At 49.8% G+C, this 25,238-nt stretch overlaps 1 protein-coding gene across 5 annotated transcripts in view; it reads left to right on the top strand.

Moving 5' to 3' along the window:
- Window positions 1-13,043: 13,043 nt before the first annotated feature.
- The window catches only part of SEPTIN6 (septin 6), a 66,413-nt gene continuing 54,218 nt past the window's right edge, over window positions 13,044-25,238 (top strand). For all 5 annotated transcript variants that reach the window (XM_035007886.1, XM_035007877.1, XM_035007891.1 and 2 more), the window contains exon 1: window positions 13,044-13,329. In XM_035007886.1, coding sequence (XP_034863777.1) covers window positions 13,300-13,329 — 30 coding nt within the window. In that variant the 5' untranslated portion in view covers window positions 13,044-13,299. The remainder of the gene's footprint in view (window positions 13,330-25,238) is intronic.

The following is a 25,238-nucleotide window of genomic DNA, read 5'->3' as shown; positions in this document are numbered from 1 at the left end:
TCGATCCCAGGACCCTGGGATCGAGCCCCACATTGGGCTCCCTGCTCAGCCAGGAGCCTGCTTCTCCCTCTCCCACTCCCCCTGCTTGTGTCCCCTCTCTCGCTGTGTCTCTCTCTGTCAAATAAATAAATAAAATCTTAAAAAAAAAAAAAAAGTGCGCTTCAGTAAAGGGTGTTTGTCTTTTCTGACCAGATCCCACCTGCACTTGAGACATGATGATTTCAGCCTTACTTACTTTAGAGGTCTCTTCAAAGTTCCCATATCCCATATCTCGGCAGGGAGAACCAAGGGTTCTTAATTCTAGAACCTTCGCCCCCCACCTCTCAGATACACATCCATGCTCACCTTCAGTTTTTGATTCCAGCTCGAGGTAATGGACTCATACCATTTGAGTCTGCTCCTGAGCCTTTGTTGACCGCTTGACATTTCTCAACCCATCTCTGGTTGCTAGTGTTTACTCACTCCTTTAAGCCCTGCCTGTGTCCTTGACTTGAACTTTTAGCTGGAGATTGACACTATGAAATGTCTGATTTTAAGTAACACAACTTCCCCATGAGTTGACTTGGTTGAATTAGCTACAAGTCAGTATGCCCCCAAGTGACTGAACCTACTTTATAAACTTATTTAATATTGACCAATTGAGTATAGAAAATATGTGCTGAACTCATTGCTTACAATTTCATCTTAATTAATTCTAATAGGAGCAAAATACTATGACTGATTATCTTTTAAGATACCTCTTGACAGGTGATGATAGAATCATGTCACCAGCCTATTAAAGGTCCCCGTGTCTATTCGCCGTGGTAGGGGAGAATATGTGTCCAGGTGATTGGAATGCAGATTCAAATTATTGGAGGAGAAATTTAAAAAGAAGTAGGCAGGCTCTTGGCAAGTGCTTTCTGACCTACTACAATATTGGAACTAATTAGTAGAAAAGATGAGATCAGAGGAATTACCTGGCCACCAGGAGAACTCACAAGATGGTAGTACCTTGGTGAATTTACTAAAATCCACAATCTGTCCTTTACCTTTGCAACTTAAAACACTTCAGCTTCTATGGGGTGCCTTGGTGGCTCAGTCGTTAAGCGTCTGCCTTAGGCTCAGGTCATGGTCCCAGGGTCCTGGGATCGAGCCCTGCATCGGGCTCCCTGCTCTGTGGGAAGCCTGCTTCTCCTCTCCCACTCGCCCTGCTTGTGTTCCCTCTCTTGCTGTGTCTCTCTCTGTCAAATAAATAAATAAAATCTTTAAAAAACCCCCAAAAGAACACTTAAGCCTCTAGATAAACAAAATGCGCTATATACACGCAATGGAATATTATTCAGTCTGAGCAAGGAAGGGAATTCTGACACATGCTACGACATGGACCAATCTTTTTTTTTTTTTAAGATTTTATTTATTTATCAGAGAGAGAGAGACAGAGGCAGGCAGAGGGAGAAGCAGGCTGAGGACTCAATCCCAGGACCCTGGGATCATGACCTGAGCCGAAGGCAGACGCTTAACCGACTGAGCCACTCAGGCGTCCCAACATGGACCAATCTTAAAGACATTATGCTGAGTGAAATAAGTCCATTACCAGAGGACAAATACTGTATGATTCCACTTATGAGAGGTCCTAGAGTCGTCACATTCATAGAGACAGAAAGTAGAATGGTGGTTGCCAAAGGCCGGGGGCAAAAGGGATGGGGAGTTATTATTTAATAGGTATAGAGTTTCAGTTTTGGAAAACGAGAAAAGTTCTGGAGATGGATGGTGGCGATGGTTGCATAACAATGTGAATGCACTTAATGCTAGTGAACTGTGCACTTAAGAATTGGTTAAAATGGTAAATTTTATATATATTTTTCTATGACTAAAAAATAATAAAAAATTTAAAAACAACAAAAAAAACCAAAACACTCCAAACCAAGAAAATGAACTCATGGTAGCCAATTTCACATTAATTAAAGCAAAGTGCCAATTTACCAATTTACAAAGAAATCTAGAACACCAAGGGAAAAATCATAAAGGGAAATATTGATCAATTTTGACTGTATAAATATTTTTAATTTCTTTACACCAAAATCCATATAAAATTAATGACAAAGGATTAATATCCATACTATATAAAGAGCTCATACAAATTAACAGAAAAATAAGTGTTTCAATATAAAAGTGGCTAAGGACATGAACAGGAAATTCATAAAAGAAAAAATACAGTTGGGTGATAACATTTCAATCCTTTCTCTTGTTAGTGGAATGCTGGAGGCTAATTGAGGGCTTGAGACCTTATATAGATGGCTTGAAATCATTCATGGTGAGAGTATTTCCACCATGGAAACCAGCAAGTGCTGCGTATCAGAGTTTGGTTTTCTTCCTTGGAGAACAGGTTGTTAACCTGCAAACTACTGTGCATAATCAGTCATTCTCTCTCACCTGGTTCCTTTCCAATTAGTTTTAAACACTCTCAAGTCTTCTCTGCTATCTTTAAAGAAGCCCCAACCCATACTTTATTCTTTTCCAGCTGCCATACCATTTCTGTCTTCCTTCACATCAAACTTCTTCAAAGAATTGACTAGACTTGCTGCATCCATGTACTCATTTCTTAATTATTCTTCAATACACTTAAGCCATTTTTTGCCACCACCACTCCCCTGAAACAGATCTTGCCCAGCTCAATGAGCTCCGTGAACCCTAAATTCTAGGGAGAGTTTTCCCTTACCTTCCTGGCCTCTTGGCAGTATTCAACTCTGTTGACCATTACCTTCTTGAAATCTTCTTGTCCTTGGGCATCAGTGTAATACATGATCCTGGTTTTCCTCCCACCTTTTTAGCTCCTCCTTTTCAGTTCCCTTCTCAGATTCTTCTTTACATTTCCCACATCTAAATATTGGTGATTTCCAGAGATTAGTCTTGAGTCGTCTTCTCTTCTCTATTCTCTCCTTAGGTGATGTCATCCATTCCTGTGACTTTTTTTTTTTTTTAAGATTTATTTATCTATTTTAGAGAGAGAGAGAGAGAGAGAGCATGAGTGGGGGGAGGGGCAGAGGGAGAGAGAGAAGGGAAACAGACTCCCCACTGAGTGGGGAGCGCAACTTGGGGCTTGATCACTGGATCTTGAAATCATGACCTGAGCCAAAACCAAGAGTTGGATGCTTAACCGACTGAGTTACTCAGGTGCCCCCATTACCGACTTATATGCAAATGATTACTAGATCTGTATCTCCAGCCCTGGCCTCTCCTCTGAGTTCCAATTGCCTACTTGACAATGTCTCCCTTTCAGTGTCTCAAAAACATCTCGGACTCAACATATCCCAAACTGGAGCCAAAGGCTTTCTCTCTTTTCCTCAAACCAGAGGTTCTCTAGTGTTCCCCATCTCGATAAAATGCACCACGATATAAGCCAGAAACTTAGGGGCCAACTTTGGCATCTCTGTCTTCCTCATCTCCCACATCACAAGTCTGGGTTGTCTTTGCCTTCTAAATATTTCCCAGGTAAGTTCTCTCTCTTTTTCTAAAGATTTTATTTATTTATTTGACAGAGAGAGACACAGCAAGAGAGGGAACACAAGCAGGGGGAGTGGGAGAGGGAGAAAGAAGCAGGCTTCCCGCAGAGCAGGGAGCCCGACGCAGGGCTCGATCCCAGGACCCTGGGACCATGACCTGAGCCAAAGGCAGATGCTTAGCGACTGAACCACCCAGGCACCCCTTCCCAGGTAAGTTCTCACGTCCACTTCCACTGCCCTAGTACAAACCTCCATGATCTTTCAGCTGGACAGCCTTCTAACTGGTCTTCCTGCCTCCATTTTCTTCCCTTAGATACACTCTCCACAATGATGAGTGTCTTCTTTTCTTTTCTTTTTATTTCTTTTAAAGATTTATTCATTTATTTCAGTGAGAGAGATAGAGCGTGTGCATGCACGGGAGAGGGACAGAGGAAGAAGGAGAGAGAAACTCAAGCAGACTCCCTGCTGAGCACAGAGCCTGATGGGGGGCTTGATCTCATGACCCTGACATCATGACCTGAGCTGAAACCAAGAGTCCCATGCTTAACCAGTTGAGCCACCCAGGCACCCCCTCCCCAAGGGAACTTTTCAAAACAGGAGTCCGATCGTGTCACACTCCTGCCTTAAACCTCTCAATGGTTTCCCATTGCTTAGAATTAAAAACAAACAAACAAACAACAACTTGCAATGGCCTAGGTCCCTGAAATATCTGGCTCTATGCCCACGTCTCCAGCTTCATTTCATACCACTCTGGTCCCTCTGTACTCCAGGCACGCCAACTTTCTTATGGTTTCTTGAACAGAGCCTTCACACATGCTCTGCCCTTTGCCTGGAATGCTCTTTCCCCTCCTGTCCTCCCTGCACCTTGCTAATCTATCATCTCAATTCAAATGTCACTTCCCTCCATGAAGCCTCCTATACTGACATGCTAGACTAAATCCAATCTGCATCCCCCCAACCCCAGCCCGCCATTATAGGTTCTCATGGTACATTAAATATCTCCTTAATTGCTCTCGTTACAGTTTTATTTTTGCATTTATGTGTGTGATTATTTGATTATTTTCTGTTTTCCCCACTAGACCATAATCTCCACGAAGGCAAGGACTAAGTCTGTTTTTGCTCATCATTGATCTCTAGCACCTAGACTAAGACTTGGTACACGGTAGGTACATAATTAATATTTGCAGGATTAATGAATCACTTAGTGATTCTTTTTTTATTTTAAAGATTTTATTTATTTATTTGACAGAGAGAGACACAGCGAGAGAGGGAACACAAGCAGGGGGAGTGGGAGAGGGAGAAGCAGGCTTCCCGCTGAGTAGGGAGCCCGATGCGGGGCTCGATCCCAGGACCCTGGGATCATGACCTGAGCTGAAGGCAGACGCTTAATGACTGAGCCACCCAGGCGCCCCTCACTTAGTGATTCTTGTGTATAGGAAATTCATAAAACTAGGCCAGCTAGTATTTCTCCTTTTATTAAGGCTTCCAGGAAGCTAAGAATCATATTTAAAGCTTAATCACAGTAATCATATCAACCCTCTATAAATAAGATATGTGAATCATCTCTTTTAATCTTGGTGTTCTATTCCTAGTTTGGTGTTCTATTCCTACTTTATTGACCCATAAAACCTGTTTTGGAATAAGATGCTGTGTGTACGTGTGCATGTGTGTTCATATGCACACACATGCACACACACACGTGAACATATATATGGATACAAAAATAAATCAGTACCTAAGTGCAAAGTGTTGAGAGATTGATACAAGTGAAGACCTCATCTTTTTTTTTTTTTAAGATTTATTTATTTATTTTAGAGAGAGAAAGAGTGCGTGCGTGCGTGCGCGCGCAGGGGCAGAGGGAGAGAGAGAGAGATCCTCAAGCAGACTCCCCACTGAGCACAGAGCCCCATGTGGGGTTCGATTCCAGGACCACAAGATCATGACCTGAGCTAAAGTCAAGAGTCAGACACTTAACTAGCTGAGCCACCCAGGCGCCCCCCCCCCACCTTTTTTTACGACCTCATCTTAAGCAATGATAGTGGTGATGGTGAAGCTAGTGTTTTATCAACGTGTCGTTACCATCTTTTTTTCGGCTCTGTCCTTTCTTTTCAAACTCTATCCCCAACATGGGGCTCCAAGATCAAGAGTCACACTGAGCCAGCCAGGCATCCCTCTGTCTCATATTTCCAACCTTTCACAGTGCTTGTGGTTCATCTGTGGACTGTAAGGACTCTGGATAGAGACCTTGTTTCTCTAGATTCTGTACCCTGTCTAGGGGCAGTTGATTATTATCATTCAAATCACAGAACTTACGGTCTTTTAAAAAAATTTCTTTTAAAGATTTTATTTATTTATTTATTTGTCAGAGAGAGATAGAGAGCGCTCAAGCAGGGGGAGCGGCAGGCAGAGGGAGAAGCAGGCTCCCCGCTCAGCAGGGAGCCCGATGTGGGGCTCGATCCCAGGACCCTGGGATCATGACCTGAGCTGAAGGCAGACGCTTCACCGACTGAGCCACCCAGGCATCCCTAAAAAATTTTTTTAAAGATTTTATGTTTTTAAGTAATCTCTACACCCAACACGGGACTCGAAATCACAACGCCGAGACCAAGAGTCGTGCGTTCCAGCAGCCAGGAGCCAGCCAGGCACCCCTTGTCTTTTTAGACCATTTTTTATCTTGCGAAATTTAACACACTTCAGAGGAGTTCCTAAAGCATACACAGCAAAAATCAGTATTTATGAAGCAAACGCTCATGTGACCACCACCAGTTTAAGAAGTAAAGCATTGATATTTACTGTCTGGGGTGCGTGTTGGATCCTGTCTTCCGGCACATTTGGTGCTGACTACTTGACTTCCAGTGCACACATAGTGAATCTCCTCAGTTAGACAGTTCCCTGAGAACAAAAATCATACCTTATATTTCTTTATACCTCTCCTGGTGCCTAGTGCAGTGGGTGCCCTAGATATAGTAGGTGCGTGATGCATTTCACATGATTCTGCATCTTAGGTGAACTCTGTGACTCTGGGAAGACCACTGAGGACTAATTTTGGCAAACGAGAATTGTTTGAAGGAAGACAAAATTGTATCATTTGCCTAAATCTGTGTGTACAGATCAGGGTATAAGGATAACTAGTACATCATGATGTGGGCGGTGAGCCCAGCCTTCTCTTGAGTTCTGGCTCTTGCCCAATGTAGAAAGCCAGCCTGGAACTATTGGGATAGCCTCCTAACTGGCCTTCGGGTCTCTCGTCTTGCCCTCGTTCAATCAGTTCTTCGGGTGGTGACTCGAGTGACCTGTGTGGACAAAGATGTCACTGTATCATGCCACTGCTCAGTAATCATTCATGCACCGGGTCTCCAGCGGTGACGCACCTGGGAGGCTTGTTACAAACCCGCACTTTTCCCCATGCAGAGTCTGAGTGAGCAGGTCCAAGGTGGGGTCTAGTTCAGCGGCATCCCTAAGAAGCACTGTGGGTGAGGGGCGCCTGGGGGGCTCAGTCCCTGGGGCGTCCAACTCTTGGTTTCGGCTCACGTCATGATCTTAGGGTCATGGGATTGAGCCCCGCGTCGGGCTCTGCGCTCGGCATGGAGTCTGCTGGAGATTCTCTCTCTCCCTCACCCTCACCCTCTGCTCCTCACTTCTCTCTCTCTCTCTCAAATAAATAAATACATAAAACCTTTAAAACAAAAAGAAGCACTGTGGGGGATTGTGAGGCCGTTGGTTCAGGTACCATCCATGAGGAAACACAGTCTCAAAGGCTCTTTTAGTTCCTGCGGGTTGGAACTTGAGCACCCTCAGCATGGCCCACAAAGCCCTTGATGGGTGGCCCCTTTTAATGCTGACTCTGTTCCCTCCCTGCCACTCCACTCTCATGTTACTGTCACATCATTTCTTGCTGTGATAGTGTTCTGATTCCCAAGTCCTAACTGCATTAATCACTCCCTGCTCCAGTGTTTTCCCCAAGCTGGAGCCAGAGCGACCTTCCAAAACTGCAGACACGTTCATATGACTCCCTTGCTCAAAACCATTTGGTGGCTCCTCACCATCGAAGGGACAGTTTCTCCAACTGGCTCAGGTGGCACAACATTTGGATGTCATGGTGTTCTTTCCAGAATGCCATGGAATAATTGATATATTAAATCGCACCATATGAAAGAAAACACTTTTTGGGGCACTTGGGTGGCTCAGCTAGTTGAGGATCTGCCTTCGGCTCAGGTCATGATCCCAGGGTCCTAGGATCGAGCCCCGCATCAGGCTCCCTGCTTGGCAGGGAGCATGCTTCTCCCTCTCCCTCTGTCACTCTCTCGCTCAGTCTCTCTCTCAAGTAAATAAATAAAATCTTTAAAAAAAAAGAAATAAAACACTTTTCAAAAGACTACTTCTGCTAGCAGAAAATACGTCCACATTATGTGTGTGCAATATGAAATCATAGCCACAAGCACAGATGTCCATGAAAAAAATAAACCGTTGAATTAAGCATGATCAATACTGGGATTGTCTGTTTAATATTCATTTGCTTCTTGTTCATTCATTTTGTTGCTTGCTAGCAGATAAGCAGGAGCATCTGTCAAAGATTTAGGGAAAATTTATGATTAAAAAAAGTTAAAATAGAGAAATTTCTACCCATTATGTGATTTTTTTTTTTTTCACTGTGAGCATCCACCCATTTGCGGCAGGCATGTTTCCAGACTGAGCAGGCATTGTCCCTGGAGAGCACAACTTGAGAACCCCTACTCTGGAGCATGAAGTCTAAACTCTTTGGCATGACCAATGCGATGCTTCCAGATCTGACCCCATCTTATCTTCTAGCCTCATTTATAGCCACTGCACCCCCCACCCCCAGGGCCAAGACTTGGAATTCGCTAAATGTTCGCTGTCTTGTGATTTTACAAATACCATTCTTCTACTCCCCACCCCCCCACTGCCACCCCCTTGTTGACCAGATAACCTACTACTCATTCCTCAAGACTCCACCCAAGGACTCTTCTTTCAGGGGCCTTTCTTCACCTCTCTGGGTCTCTATCTCCCCAAGGTCTTGCTCCGGACTGATGACGTCACTGCTCGTTCGTGAGGCTATCTGCCAACTGGCCTGGGAGCTCCCTCAGGTCGCAGTAGGGGTTCTTGTTGCCCACCTTTTCTTGAGTTCCCTGGCATTTAGCGTGGTGGCTGGTGTGAGGTGGGGACTTGGTGCGTATTTGTGGAACGAATGAGTACAATTGCAAAGGAAGTGAAGTCTATTTTTAGAATCTTCCAGCTCCCTACAGGGGTGCCATCTGTGCCTTTTCTGGCACCCCTTCCCCAACCCCATGCACTCTGTAACCTTATGCTGGCCATGTAGAAATCCACCAGGACCTACCATCCTCGCTGGAGCCCCGGCTTCAAGCTTTTCCCTCGCTATCCTACCGTCCCCTACCCGTCCTGTGTCCCATCCCTCCATGGGCTAGATTTCAGATGAACTCACTTTAGCATCAAGTTCAAACACCGGTTGCTGGGTCCCAGCCCTCTAGGGTCTGATTCAGTAGGTCTTGGCTGGGGGCTGGGAGCTTGCATTTCTACTAATGTCCCTGGTGATGCTGCTAGACAAAGACCACATTTTGAGAACCAGTGGGATAAATTAGTGTAAAACCAGGAGCAGCAGGTAATGAGGCACAAAGGAACCCTTACTTCATCTTGACTCCGCCCCTTAACTGAGGTTCTGATTCTGGCAGGCGCTATCTGGATTTCTTCTATCCCACATCATTTTCCCTCTGCTTTGCTTGGTCCTCCTCCTCCAACTTTCTGATCTTTTCAGATTGTTCTCTAGCTTCTTCACTTTAGCCCAACGTTACCACCCCTCCCTTCCTCCTTTCATAAAGCCACCATTTCAGGACAAAGGCTCTCCTGAGCTGTTAGCTCCATTTCATCGCCCTCTTTCCCCTCCCTGCTCCCCCATTCAGTCTTAGCAACCCCCCTACCCCAGCAGTGAGTGACCTTTCTAAAGCTTGGCTCCCATTAAGGTCCACTCCCACCTAGCAGGGGTAGCCACTTCCCCTCCCCGGGAGGCTGGTTCTACAAACAACATTAGCATGCTAATGACAGTCACCTGCTGGCCCTGGGAAATCGCAGCGTGCTCTGGCTTCCTCAAGGACAGTGGAAACACTGAAAACAGCACGTTTAAATGCTTCCGTTCATTCATTCACTCTGTTAACAAACATTGGTTGAGCACCTGCCAGACACTGCGCTGGGCCTGAGGGACCCCCCAGGACACATGGAACATGGGCCTGTGTCCGTGGGCAGCGCCTGAGGGTCCACAATGCCTCTTCATGAAGCGGATCTTTTGCTCCACTCATCAAGGGGGACAGACATTCAAGGAAGAAACTGACCCCTCATGAGCCCTCTTGCCTCAGCCTTCCTGCTCGCCCTGTGCCTGGGCAGGTGATCCGGGACCAAGGATTGGGAAACACCAACCCAGTGAGTTTCCAGACCTCTTTGTTGAAATAAACATTATAGGGGCGCCTGGGTGGTTCAGTCATTGGGCATCTGCCTTCGGCTCAGGTCATGATCCCAGGGTCCTGGGATGGAGCCCCGCATCGGGCTCCCTGCTCCACGGGAAGCCTGCTTCTCCCTCTCCCACTCCCCCTGCTTGTGTTCCCTCTCTCGCTGTGTCTCTCTCTGTCAAATAAATAAAATCTTAAAAAAAAAAAAAAAAGAAAGAAACATTAGAATCCACACCTCTCAGCTATTGGCCCACTGTATTGAGTGAGGCCAAGGTATGTAAAGCCTAGCACACAGTGAGCTAAAACCTCTCTGACATACACACACCCATGCGGACATACACCGACACACACACACACAATGACACAAATACCAACACACACACATCAACGCACAGACACACACTGAAACAGACACACTGGGCAGACACACATCAACAAACACAAACACAGGAGTAAACACATGCTAACACACACACACATCGACACATGCTGAAACACACGGACACGTAGCTGACACGCCCACTGACACACAAATGCACACCTACTCACACGTCAGTACCAACCTACAGCCCACGGAAACTGGGATGCCCAGAACCCCGCAAGGGCTTGCAGCAGGCAGCAGGTCTTAGAGGGGCCAAAGGGTTGTAGGAGACTTGAATTACATACTTGGTTCCAGTCTGGAGGTCCAGATTTTTGGAGGAGGGGGCCTCCCAGGTTCTGAGGGTCCCTAGGGACAGGTGGGTAGAGTGGGTCACCTGGGCGGGGGCACCAAGGATTTTAAGCTAAGGTACCCGCTGGGGGGGCTGAAATGTACGGAGCTTTGGTCAGCACGGAGCGCTACGGTGGGGGGCGGGGGGGGGGCCTTGGCAGGGGGGTTGGGGGCGGGCAGTACGCCAGAGAGCAGGCAGGATTCCCGGGAAGCCCAGCTGCACCAGGCCCTCCTCCAGGCTCCACTCCCCGACGCTCTGGATATCAGCTCTCGCCTCTGGCTTCCAGATGCACCCCTCTCCTCCAGCCACCACCCAAGTCCCACGTCCAGATCATTTAGTGACCTCAGGCCCTTCTCCGTCCACCACACCCCAGCCTTTGCCAGGGAAGACCTGTCTCCCTCCCAGACACCCAGCAGGGAAGCGGCCAGTCACCTCTGACTCCCCGCCCCCATCCGGTCTGGGCCCAGCCTTACAGCGGTTCCTCATATACAGCGCTGGTCCCGCGCGTCGCTGCCACCCCAATCCAGGGCCCAGCACCTCCCCCAGGCCCTGCTCCAGCACCCTGGCGGGCCTCGGAGACTACAGCCACCCCTCTTCGCTGCCATCACCATCTGCCCCGAGGGCCCGCGCTGCCTCCTGAACTCCCCTGTACTGGTCCCTGATTGTGCCAGGCTCTTCTCTTTTGGCCTCTCCTGGGTCTCTACCGCAGTGATGGGCGCACGGTGGGCACCCTCAATACTTGGCTCGTCACGACTGTCCTGACTGCTACCCCCTCCTTGTGTCTTTTTCTTCTGGACCCCTTCCCCCACCCCAATCCCCTGCCCTCTTGCTCAGGAAACGCTTACTTGGGCGCTTCCTGGATGCCAGACCCCGAACTAGGCACCGGGGATGCATTTTGCGGAGTTCCTGTTCTCAAGGTGCACACCGCACGTAGAGAGCTCCCTGAGACAGTGTGAGAAGCACTGTCCCGGCAGGTGGAACCCAGTGCCAGGAAAGCACGATATGTGGCCACCCCACTTCTCTGCCTTCCCTCCTTCTCCCCAGGCCTGGGCTTCGGCATCGGGGCCCTTCTCCTCTCTCCCTGGTTCCTGTTTTTCTCCTTTCCTCTCTCCTGCCTCCCTCTCTGCCGCTCCCGCCTTTGGGCCGCTGCGGGGCCACCTCCCCTGTCCTATCCGGGCCACCATGCTGTCCCGGCTTTTGCCCGTGGGCCTGCCTCCCCCTGCGGTCCCGGGTTCCACTCGAGGGTCTGGGCGCCTCTCCGAGACCAGGGCACCAGCCCTACCGAGGAGTGGAGCGCAGTGTCCGCCCGTTAGGGCCTCGGGCACGCCAAGTCTGCCGGGGTTCGCTAGTCCCAGGGAGCTAGCAAGGGGCCACTCCCCGGGAGGGGTGGGGGGCGTCAGGGCTGGAGAGGCGGAGACGTGCGGAGGGGCGAGGGAGAGGACCCGCGGCGGCGGCTGGCCAGGAGGAAAAGGAAAGCAGGCTGGCACAGCCTCTGCCTTCGGAGGCTCTCACTGCGCACCGCCCGCCGCCTTCTCCCGGGCTGAGCGAAGGTGAAGGGGAAATCCGGGCGGGACGGAGCCACCGGAGGCCGCTCCCCGTCACTCCCACATCCCGCTCGACAGAGCTGGGGGTCTTCATCCTCAAGCTCCTCCTCTGAGACTCCCCGGCGACCCAGGCACTCACTAGAAGGGGGTCGTGGTCTGAGCCCCCGCTCACACGCTGAGCTTCTAGGGCTCGGTGGGGAGAGGAGGCGTGGGCTCCGTCTGTATTAAGTACCCAGCGGTGGTGAGCTCGGCTCCACGAAATTACAGCCCACAGCATGGGAGGTTTGGAAACCCCAGGGCAGAAGGGGACCTCGAGTCCACCGGCCTCGGACTCCGCACGTCACAGCTCAGTTGCGGGGCCGCAGTGCGGCTCCCCCCCAACTGCCCCCTCTCTAAGGTCCCCTGTGGAGCGGCAGGTGCCGCAGCGGCACCCCCCCCCACCCCCGGCCCCAGCAGCACTCCCGGGCCGTGGGGGGTGGGAGGAGGTGTAGTGGAGTCTCGAGTCTCCAGCCGCGGGCGCTCCCATCCGAGCACCCTGAGATCTCGGTGGAGAGGAAGAGGGGATACAGGGGGCTGGCAGGAGGGGGAGGAGGACTGCAGAGCTCAGCCGCCGAGCTGTGCGCGGGAGGGGGAGGGGCAGGGGCTCCCTTCCAGCCTCCGGGGTCTGGGGACTCTGGGATGTAAGGCGAGAGCAGGGGGGTGTGACAATTCAGCGGAGGTCGGGACGTACCACGGAGCCCAGTGGCGGGGGGGGGCAGAGGACGTGGTCACCGAGGGGAGCCCCCGCCCCCCTCCGCCAAGGCCTACAGCTGAGGTTGCAGGGAGAACTGGAACTGGGCTCGCCGCAGGGGGAAGCGGCGCGTGAAACCCGCCCCCTCCCCGTACCCTACTTCCGAGGGGGTGGGCGATAGAGGGGAGGTTGGGGTTGGAGCAGCGGCGCGGGGGCCCCTCCCTCGCACCTCCCCCCACCGGACTTGGTCGCGCCCGAAGTGTAACACTTTCTCTTTGTCGGAGGAGCTCCGCTGTTTCTTGTGCTGTAGCTCCGGTTGCGGCGGCACCCGTGGCAGCCCTGGCGGACGCAGGAGCGATGGCAGCGACCGATATAGCTCGCCAGGTGGTGAGTGCGGAGCTGGGGTGCCGGCGCCGGGGCCGGGGGCCTGGGAAGGGCGGAGGAGACCCGGCCGGCGCCGCGGCCGCGGCGAGGGCAGCGGACAGCATCCAGGAGCCAAGGCGCGGCGGGACTTCTGCTCCCGGGGTCAGCGGCTCACTCCCCCAGCCTGTCCCCGAGAGCGCCGGTGGCGGGGGGGGGGGGGGGGGTGCCCTGGCGGAGGCTGCGGGCCGGCAGCTGAACTTGCATTGCCTAAGAGCTGCAGTGAGCGCCGCCGCCTCCCTCGCTGCAGCTGCCGCCGCGCCGCCCGGGCGTTGCCGAATGAATGGCCGCGCGAGCCGCCGAGCCCTCGGGGTCCCAGGCCCCCCGGTCTCGCTTCCTCCGGCCGTCGGGCCGCGCCCCTGCGCCCAGCGTCCCCCCTCCCCTCCCCCCGCGGGACCCGGGCCTCCTGCGGAAGAGGGGCGCGGGGCTGGGGTGAGCCCCGGGCAGGGGGCGGTGGGGGGGGGGGGGGGGCGGGGAGGTGACTGGCTGGGGTAGGGTTTCTCCATATGCATTACATATGTGACTGCGTCTGTGTGTGTGTATCACCGTGTGCGTCTGAGTGCACGCGCGCGCACTCGTGCCTCCCGGGCGGGCGGCGGCGCCGGGGCTGTCTGTGACCCTGGAGGAGTCCGCCTGGTTCTCTGTGGGCGCTCACCTCCGGGGCGTGTGTCCGTGTGTTCCGGCCCCTCTCTGCCTGTGCTGGGTGCCTCTGGGTCCCGTGTGTGCGTGTGCGTGTGCGTGTGTGCAGCTCGCTGGTCTGTAGGTGGCCGGCTGCGTATTTTGGCATGTTTCTGGCTATGCGGGCCTCTGGGGGTCCGCCCCGGGTGCGTGTTCAGTGTAACTGGGCTTGTATGCCAAAACCTGTGGAGCTGGCTTCCTTCTACGGGGACTCAGGAAAATTAGTGTGAGGCTTGCAAAAGCGGTGCCGTCTCTCTTTTTGTTGGCAGCAGACTCTGGAAAAAACAAAAACAAACAAACAAAAAAACACCTTCTTTTAAAGAACTGAAGTTTTCCAGCCTGGGATGTTCAGAGAAATCACACCGAAGTGACCTGAGGCTTCATATTTGTTTGGGGTGTTTTTTAGACCAGAAGTTTGGTTGTAAAGGGAGGGGATGATTCCATTTGGGGGTAACAATCTAGCCTTTCTGTTCATCCATGGGTATCTGGGGTCTTCAGAAGCCCACAATTACCCGCACTCTGTGGTGAGGGAGAGTGAAGTAGGGGTAGGTGAACTCCATAACACCAAATAGTACTGGATGAAAATCTCCCAACTGCACAACACACACACACACACACACAAGTTTTTAAACCTTGTGGCTTACTTATTTAGGGAAATAGTCCATGCAATTCCGGTGCAAAAAAAAAAAAAAAAAAAAGCCTCTAGGTATTTGGTGTAATTGAAATTGATTTGTTTTTGTTTTCAAAATCTGAATCTGGAATCTGGTAGTATTTTCTCTACAGGATGTATATGAATTTATTCCACCCTCTTGTCCCGTCTGGAAGGGTAGGGTGATTGCTTTTGAACCTCCCCAACCCCTGCAGACCCCAGCACCAGCTCTTTATGCAATCATGATGTGGAAGGGCGAGGAGTAAATAGACCAGGCTCTGTGATAATGGAATTTGAGAGAATTCTCTTCTAAGATTGGCACTGTCATATTTATTGCTGTGGCATTTTGAAGGTTCCCAGAGTGTTTTTCTGCTCCCTGTTACCTGCATTTTTAGAAATGGCATGGCTTAAGTAGAGGGATTAGTCTCCTGGCTTATACTTTCTCCATCTTTAGTGACCAAAAAGGATGCTAATGATTTTTTCTTGTCAGCTAATTAATTTGCATCGACCTGTCCTTGCTCTGTCCCCAGTCCCCCTTGCCTGGATTAGGATTGCTGTTGTAACGGGGAACATTCCAGAAGGTTGTGTTTCACCTCAGGCGGACTGAGGCAACCCAGAGGTCCCCTTTGTTTGGCAGATGGGGGTGGGGGTGATTTAGGGCCATTTGGTTTGCTTTGCATGGTTCCAGTTTGCTCTGGCTGGCTTTGCCCATACTGTATGATGAAGAACATAATTGTACGCCAGATTCTGAAGCTCAAAGAGCAGCCCAAGCACTTGAGACCTTGTTATCAGGATAAATGGTTTCTGGGAAAACTGACGTCACTCTCCCTGCCCCCCCTCCCCCAGTCTGTAAAGCTCTTGTTTATGTGTCATTTGTCTCTCTGCTATCCTTTGTGTCTGCAAGAAGTCATAATTCACCAGGGGAAGATGGAATTAACTCAGGAGACCTTGGATGTCTGGTTGCTGCTTGTTTCTTCCAAAGAACACACATCCAGGGTTTGGGAAGAGAAGCCTGGAGAATCAGCCTAGGTGCGCCTAGCGTAGGAGTTCTTTTGGAGGAGTTCTGAGACATGGTGCCATCCAAGCAGTGCTCTGGTGTGTGCGTGTGGGGGGTATTCTTTCCAGAATCAGTTGAAGGTCACCGTGGCTAGTAAGGTAACATAATTAGTGACTTAGAACAGGCCATGGAGTTGTTGGATAGGACCCTTATTTGGACATGCGTGTCGCTTGGAAGTTCAGCTCTTGTGTACTCAATAGAGTCCCATCCCATCTGAATGAACACTGTGAAGATTCCGTGTGGCAAAACTATTTCCCCGTTGTGTCCACTCACTGACTTCTGACTGATAAGTGTCCAGCAGTATGGCTAGCCCTGGCCAACTTGACAAAAAAAAAAAGAAGTTAGTAGACATAGTTCCTGGCTTTTAAGCTTATGGTCTAGTTGGAGACAGATTGTGGACACTGTGAAATAATTAGAGAACTATAGAAGATTCTTGGGATGTCCCCACTCCCAGTCCCTGCCTGTGAGGTGGCTTGGGCTGCTATTAATATATACTCTTTGAGGTTACATGACTTGTCCAAGGTCACCTAGCAAGGCGCAGCCCAGGCCTCAGGGGCTGCTGCTTCTGGCTTTTTCATTGAGCTGTTTCTTTCAGTGTTGCATTTTGGGGTCCAGACTGAAGTGTTGGCCCATAGAAGGAATGGCTCGTTGATTCGGGCTTGAACCAGTATCCCAATGTGGACAGTGATGTTCTCCTCCGGTGGCAGCCAGGTAATGGTCTTTCTCCCTGATGAAAGATCTTGCAGGGGGGCGGAGGGGCAGGCAGCTGGTGGCTCAGTCGGTTAAGCGACTGCCTTTGGCTCAGGTCATGATCCCGGAGTCCCAGGATCGAGTCCCACATTGGGCTCCCTGCTCAGCAGGGAGTCTGCTTCTCCCTCTGACCCTGCCCCCTCTCGTGCTCTCTCACTTTCTCTCTCTCTCTCAAATAAATAAAATCTTAAAAAAAAAATTTATATTAAAGAAAAAAAAGAAAGATCTGCCCTACCTGGGGTTGGTCTGGGGCAGGTATCTCAGGGCAACTGCCTACAGGCTGGGAGAAGCCTGCCTCTGCATTCGGGTCTTGCTACCAAATGGCACCTACCCTCGATTCCCCTGGAAGCTCCCTGCCTCAGCCATCGGTACCACCTCCCACTAAAAGTAATATTCTAGCCCAAGCAGGGAGAGCACAACCCCAGTATGTACCCATACCTCCACTGAGGATACAGCACAGAAGAAAATTTACATGGCTGGGGCGCCTGGGTGGCTCAGTCTGTTGGGCGGCTGACTCTTGATTGCAGCTCAGGTCGTGATCTCAGGGTCGTGGGATCAAGCCCTGCATTGGGGTGGGGGCCCCCCCTCCGTGCTTAGCGGGGAGTCTGCTTGAGATTCTCTCTCTGCCTCTGCCCTTTCCCCACCCCTGCTCGCATGCACGTGCACTCTCTCAAATAAATAAACCTTTAAACATAAAAAGAAAATTCACATGGCCCCAAATATTAAAAAATGATTGAATCTAAACCAAGGGTCCATTGGTGATCATGGTACCATTTTCTAACTTTTCTGTGTTTGAGACTTTTCCAAAGAAAAAGTTGGGGGGCGGGGAACGACAATGTCCCCTCGCCCCCACCACCAAATGCTTACGGGCACCTTCCCTCGAGGAGTTTACGATCTAGTAGGTGGAGGCAGACTTAAATAACTATATAATTATCATTGTGATCAGTGCTGCTGTAAGAATTCATTATAAGCGAACCCAATCCAGCCTCCAGTGGGGGCGGTGGGTGACAGGAAAGGCCTCCTGAGGGCTTCAGCTAAGAAGGGGGGTGGGTGTGAAGATGGGTGAGCTCTCACTCTGCCCCTGGGCTGGGAACATTTCATTTGTTAATTCACACACTTCTATTCTCATTCATTCCTTCAACGTGTGTTGATTGGGCACCAATTCTGCCAGGCCCTGTGCCAGGTGCTGGGGATGTGGTGGCGGGCGCCAAGACACACAGGACCATGCCCTCTGAGAGCTTCCAGATGACAGGCAGGAATCAGCCCCGTGTCCTTTCATTTCCCAAATCCTGGAAATGTTGAGTGTTAGCAGTGTTCTTATTACAAAACTGCATTACAGCTGAGCGATTTGTCTGTATAGGATAATGAGATTTTGATCTGCAGTCATGTGCATAGCATTTACCTTGCGGAGTCTCTGCTGTAAATTTTCTGTTAATTGCTGGCTTTGTTACCCAGCGCGGCCCCTCCCTTTGTGTGCCCTAAGGGAACAAACCCGTTGCATGAGTCTGAGCAAAACTAATAAGAAGATAAGCCCCTGGAAAAAGGTATTCCAAAACTAAATAGGACTGATTTCTAGACTCGCCTGGGTGTCTGGATTATCAGAGCCATGGTTTCGTATTAGCCCGAACAATTGAAAAGGGCTTTTAAGTTGCATGTACTCTTTTTTTTTTTTTTTAAAGATTTTATTTATTTGCGAGAGAGAGAATGAGAGACAGAGAGCATGAGAGGGAGGAGGGTCAGAGGGAGAAGCAGACTCCCCGCCGAGCAGGGAGCCTGATGCGGGACTCGATCCCGGGACTCTGGGATCATGACCTGAGCCGAAGGCAGTTGCTTAACCAACTGAGCCACCCAGGCGCCCCAAGTTGCATGTACTCTTAAGACCACATTCAAGAAAGAGAAAGAGAAAAGAAAGGAAAGAGAATACCATGGATAAGTGTAACATGTTTCTTTCAATGGCCTCAAAATGCTTTCATCTATATTTCCTGGACAAGTATTCATGTCTTCTTCTTTTATGGGTACAGGGAGACCAAGGGACGTAGTCCAAAGTGTTAGTGCTGCTCAGTGGATGAAACAACGAGACACACACCGGATGACACAGATATGTTCAAAACAACCAAACCTGCCCTTTTCGTGACGTTTCTGAGAAATAAAACTCCTGCCAGACCCTAACTTCCCCCTCTCTTCACTGCATTCCCCCTACCCCAGCACACCTGTGGGGAGCCAGAGAAGAGTATACTTGGGTGCCTCGAAGACTCCGTGATGGTAAAAAGATTCTCAGCTTCAATCCCAGATAGCGCCGTCATGGGTTATGTGTGGGTTTTCTTTCTTTTTCTTTCTTCCCATATTGTTTTAAATAAAAATCTTGGAGTCACCAGCCATGTAATGATGGATTATTTTAAGTAACAACTGGGGCGGGGGGAGCAGAATAAATTAGAAACACAGACCCTTCCGGGGGCGCCTGGGTGGCTCAGTTGGTTAAGCGACTGCCTTCGGCTCAGGTCATGGTCCTGGAGTCCAGGGATCGAGTCCCGCATCGGGCTCCCTGCTCAGCAAGGAACCTGCTTCTCCCTCTGACCCTCCCCCCTCTCATGTGCTCTCTGTCTCTCTCTCATTCTCTCTCTCAAATAAATAAATAAATAAATCTTTAAAAAACAAAACACAGACCCTTCCTCCTCGGTTTAGCAGGAGGAGGCTTCTGCTGCTGGGATTTGAAACTGGGTTTCCTCCGTTGCCTGCAAGAGGAAGGAGGCCACATGCTCAGGAGGGTGAGAAATAATGTTATCCTCTTGCTCGGGGTCTCCCCATTAGAGGCAGCCATCTGCTGAATTATGCCGTGTGCTCTCCGTTGGCCCTGGACTTGGGTCATTCGTTCCACTCACTTAAAGGTGACTGGGGAAAAGATTTGCAGGCCTTCTCTGGCAGGGGGAGGGGGGACAGGACTCAGGGCTCAGGTTTCTCCTGGCAGGGCCCCCCTGTGACCCCCTCACGAAGGCCCTGGGGTAATGGGAGCAGATCTCTGCTTTCTGACCCTGATGAGGTGTGAGGTGGTGCTGAGTTTCCTTTCCCAGCGGAGGCCCCGGCTCTGAACACCGGCGCGGAGGCAGGAACTGGGTTTTTTCAGATCCACTTTAAATGGGACCAGATGGAGGCAGAGGCAAATTCAGGCTCCCTAGAGGACAGTTGGGCATTCATCCAGAGGCCTGTGAGTAAACCTTTTTTCTTTTCTTTTTTTTTTAAAGCAGATTGGAGATAACAGTGGCCAGAACACCTCGAAAACTGTTTAAAGAGCCTGGCTGGAAGGGAATCTGTCTGGCTTTATGTGGGAAAGGTGACCCATTCCCAGCAGCAGTTGCCCCTGGCCTGAGGCGGAACTGGTTTTCACCTAGAATCTGGCCCGTTGGGTTAGGTCGCCCTGGGGCTCAGGCTTAGTTAGGCCCAAGTCAGAAGACAGGCAAATGACAAGAGAGCACGCAGGAGAAGGGTCCCAGCCCCTCTGTGGCATCCGCTGCCTCAGTTGCCTTCCGTGGGCCAGAGCCACCTTGGTGAGCACACAGGGGTCCAGGTCGTGATCCACGACCGTTGTCCCTCTTGACTGTCCTTAAGCCACCAGCCCAATGCCCCCAAACTTTAGCAGCTTGAAGGAATATACCTGCCAACGTGGAGTCAAGCTTTTCCATTGGGAAGCGGCAGTCGGCGATGGGGCACCAGAGCCCCGCACCGCTCTCTGCCCCGAAATCCCTCTGTGACTCCGGACAAGTCACTTCCTCTCTCTGAGTCTCTGTTTCCCCTTCTGTAAACCGAGCGAGCGGGTTGGAGTAGGTGAGCCTTAAGGGCGTGATCAGCTCTAACGCTGTACCTTCCTTCGGTTTCCTGGTTCTCCGGCTATATTTCTCGAAGGCTCTTGCCACTTCTGCTTCCAACTGAGTTGGCCCACTTGAACTCCACCTCGTCCCTGCTATGACTCCTCCAGCGGGGTGGGGAGAGGGTTGTGGAAAAGGCAAGTCTGTGCGTTGAGCTCAGCAGGATCCCTGTCAGCGGAGCAGAAAGAGCCGTTCAGAGAGTCTGTCCATGTAGGTGTATATAGCTATTGTCTTCCTATAAAAGTACATGACAGCGGGATTTCTGTATTTGAATCCTGTTTTAAATGCACTAGGCGAGCTGGCCATTTAATGGAATCCTGCTGCGAATCCTTTTATAGAATGAAAAGCCACTCGGGAATTGATCTGGTGTATTAAAGTCCAGAGTTTCATCTACTGGATTTGCCAAAAATGGACCTTCTCCCTGTATGGTAAGGAAGTTTTCCTTTGTGCTTCCCCAGGGTCGCCGAAGCTTCTCCCCCACTGAAAGGCCAGTGTCCACAAGGCTTAGTTGCTCCTTGGAAAGGCCCCCAAATGTCTCTCTCCCAGTTCAGGGCATTGCCACTCTTGTCAGTTTCCTCTTAGCCCGGCTTAATCGGCAGGAGGGAAATCCTGACATTTGGTGTGTGAGGCACACTGGAGGGTTTTTTTTAACCTCTGGGAACTTATCAGTGTTTTTGTGGTTCTTACGGCCGATAATTCAGTGGCATCCACTCCCCTGACTGGACGCAGCGGATAGGGCTCTCATCCACCTGATTACTTCAGCAAGCAGTTTTGCTGCATGTTTCAGGATATGTATGTGATTTGACTTCTGGTTCCCGTGAACCCTTATAATAATAAGTTATACTGTAAAATAATTAGTTATGTATGTATGATGTTATAATAAGGATAATAATAGGGCTTTGTTGTATTGTTGGTAAAATAAATGTGTACGTACAATAAAACTTCCCCAAAGCAGACTACTTAACCGGATTTTCTGATGATCTGTATGTAAAGCACCTTTCTGGTAGTTGTGGTTGAAGGTTTTGCCAGAATATCTGAGGCTACTTTCCTGCCTAGGAAAGTATGATTATAGAATCTTTTTTTAAAAAAAATAACATTTCTATTCTGATTATAAAAGTAAAATCTGCCCCCCCAAAAGGTAAAAGATGCCTACTGTTGAAAATTTGGAAGACACAGAAAAGCAACAGCACCTACATTCCCTCCACCCAAAAGTAACTGTTGTCACCATTTTGGTGTAACGTTGACCTTTGAACAACACAGAGGTTGCGGGTGCCGACCCCCGCACAGTGAAGAATCCACGTATAACTTTCATCTCCCCCCAAACTTAACTACCAACAGCCTGCTGCTGACTGGAAGCCTTACCGATAACAGAAATAGTAGGACTAGCACGTATTTTGTATGTTATCTGTATGACATACTGTAGTCTTAAGATCAAGTAAGCTAGAGAAAATAAAATGTTATCAAGAAAACCATAAGGGGGACGCCCGGGTGGCTCAGTCGGTTAAGCATCCAGTTCTTGATTTCGGCTCAGGTCATGATCTCAGGGTCGTGAGATCAAGTCCCACATCGGCTCCGAGCTCAGTGTGGAGTCCGCTTGAGATTCTCTCTCTCTCCCTCTGCCTCCCCTCCCCCACCGCTCCCTCTTGCTCTAATAAGTAAATAAAATCTTAAAAAAAAAAAAGAAAGAAAAAGAAACCATAAGGAAGGGAAAACACATTTACACCCCTGTCTTGTACAAATTTATGGAAAAAAATCCATGTATAAGTGGACCCAGGCAGTTCAAACCGTGCTGTTCAAGGGTCAACTGTATATTCTTCCAAGCTTTAAAAAATACATATACACTTCCCCCCATGATTGGAACGATCCTGTATATACAGGGTTTTGTTTTGTTTTGTTATTTGCCTATTTGGTGATCATTTTCCCATGTCACTAAATATTCTTAGAAAATATTTTTATCAGCTGCTTAATATTCCATTGTGCATCCTTGAACTATTAATTGATTTTGATCATCCTGAGGGTTTGCAGGGTCTATCAAAGGTCGATATTTAGGGGCGCCTGGGTGGCTCAGTCGGTTAAGCACCCAGCTCTTGATTTCAGCTCAGGTCATGATCTCAGGGTGGTGAGATCGACCCCCACCTCAGGTTCTGCGCTGGGCGTGGAGCCTGCATAAGATTCTCTCTCTCTCCCTCTCCCTTTGCCCCCACGCCCCAAAGATCGGCATTCAGGGCTGGGATAGAGATAGAGAAAGGAAACATGGAAGAGATCAGGCCCACCAGTAAGTGACATGTGAGGCTGCTGGAGCGAATCCTATTTCAGTGTATCTACAATGTGCAGAGGCCAGAGGAGAAAGTTTAGGGACAGGCCAGTCGTCGGCGATGCGTTCCAACCTTTTTGTTTTGGTCTCATACTTCTGTACTTATTTATTTATTTAAGTAATCTCTACCTCCAATGTGGGGCTTGAACCCATGACCCCGAGATCAAGAGTCCCATGCTCTACCCACTGAGCCAGCCAGGGGCCTTGTTTTGGTTTCCTTCTTTAACATGTCGGCTACTAACTTAGCCACCCCAGCTCGAAACGGAGGCAGGAAGCTCCATTGACACAGATGCGCCCTCAGTTCCCAGAGGCCTCAAGTACTGCTCGCTTCTTCTACCACTAAGGTTGGAAGAGGGGCCGGGGGGACGCATAGAGGGGGACAGGGGTTGCCCATTGGGGTGCTTATGGGACTCTTTATTTTCAGAATAACAGCGGTGGGAGCAAGATGCACAGCTGGAAAGGCCATAACTCGTTCTTTGTAACATGAACCTTTGAATATTCAATTAAAAAATGAAATTGGTGTGTCCCCAGGGGAGGAGGCGGAAGAGAAAGAGAGCCGTGTTTCTGCCCGTGATATGAAATGTGGTATAACGTATTTCAAACCGCAGGTGACTGCAGATGGGGAGAAAACAGGAAATGTAATTGGGGAAGGGAGGGAGGGAGGGGGGGCTCTCTCAATTCTCAGGAGCACTCTTTCATTTTGCCTTCCTTTTAGCTCTTCTCAGACTCTGCATCGTAATTACCCCTGCTGCAAAGCTGAGTGAGAACTCTTTTTTCTTGTATTAAAAATGTTTTTAAATGACACGGGTAATGTGTGAATACATTCATGCTGTAAAAAGATCGCACAATAAGGATGCATACTGACTAGCCCCCTGAGTAAGCCCCTGTTTCCACTCCGCTCCCCTGAGGTAGCCACCGACATTCCTGGTTTGGTGGGGTCTTTTCTGGCTCCTCTCCACGCACTCACATACATTTATGTGCAAACACACACATATATGGGGCTTTTTTGCATACACGGACCCCCCCCCCCCCCGTGCTTGTTGTTCTACATCTTCTTTTTTCTACGTTATAATATGTTTTGGGGATATTTGCATTGGAGCTTACCTGATGCATTCTTCTTCTATTTTAAGGATTTATTTATTTATTTATTTATTTATTTTTTAAAAAGATTTTATTTACTTACTTGACACAGAGAGAGAGCACAAGTAGGGGGAGCAGCAGAAGGAGAGGGAGAGGGAGAAGCAGGCTCCTCCCTGAGCAGGGAGCCCAAGGTGGGGCTCGATCCCAGGACCTTGGGATCATGACCTGAGCCGAAGGTAGACGCTTAACCGACTGAGCCACCCAGGCACCCCTATTTATTTATTTTAGATTGAGAGAGAGAGAGAGAGAGAGAGAGCACATGAGTGGGGGGAGAAGCAGAGGGAGAGGGAGAGAGAGAATCTTAAGCAGGCTCCCCCGCTGAGTGTGGAGCCCAACGTGGGGCTCGATCCCACGACCCTGAGATCACGACCTGAGCGGAAACCAAGAGTTGGGTGCTCAACGGACTGAGCCACCCAGGTGCCCCAAGACCTACCACATTCTTCTTAATGGCTGCAGAATATTCTAGAATGTGCATGTATTATGATTTAGTTCAATACTTTTCTTTTATCTGACATTTATGGGTTTTTCCTCTAGTTTTTCAGTATTACCAATGCTGTAATGAATTTCCTTGTACATGGATCGTTGTACAGACATTGAGTTTCTATAGGATAGATTCCTAGGGGAGGTTGCAGGGTGACAGGAGATGGGCCCTTTAAAAAAAACGATTTTAGGGGTGCCTGGGTGGCTCAGTTGGTTAGGCGACTGCCTTCGGCTCAGGTCATGATCCCGGAGTCCTGGGATCGGGTCCCACATCGGGCTCCTGGCTCAGCGGGGAGCCTGCTTCTCCCTCTGACCCTCCCCCTCTCATGCTTTTTCTCACTCTCTCAAATAGCACACAAATGGGGGAGGAGGAGCAGAGGGAGAAGCAGGCTCCCCGCTGAGCAGGGAGCCCGATGTGGGACTCCGTCCCAGGATCCTGGGATCACGACCTGAGCTGAAGGCAGACGCCACCCAGGCGTGCGGGAGATGGGCCCTTTAACATTTTGGTGACCGTGGCCTTTCTGGCATCTCAGTTCTAGCCTTAAACATGGCACCCACCACCTGCTACTCAAGATGATATCTTGAGGTATTAGTTTTGAGCCAAGTTGTCAGTTCCATCTTCTCTTGTGCACATTGTAATCCAGGGAACATTCAAATTAACTGCAATCAGAGTAATTAAGACTTCAATTAATCAGGCCACCTTAAGGAGAAAGAGGAAAGAGATAAGATAGCAGAGCTTTAATGAGGGAGGGGGCAGAAACTTCCAGGGGCTGTCCTGGGGTCAGTGTACATTCAGTCCAGTGTCCTTTTTACCTCTACATATTTAGCTCTGAACAATGAGGACTAATACTCATAATGATGACCTTGACATCTTATAAGATTTATCAAAACAAGAGTCAATGGTGCTTGCTAGACAGGATTTCCTAAAGCAGGAAATATATATACAAA

This window comes from Mirounga leonina, unplaced genomic scaffold (genome assembly GCF_011800145.1).
Source record: "Mirounga leonina isolate KUSES-001 unplaced genomic scaffold, KU_Mleo_1.0 Mir_101664, whole genome shotgun sequence".
Taxonomy (NCBI): Eukaryota; Metazoa; Chordata; class Mammalia; order Carnivora; family Phocidae; genus Mirounga; species Mirounga leonina.
This window is presented reverse-complemented; position numbering and strand designations above follow the sequence as displayed.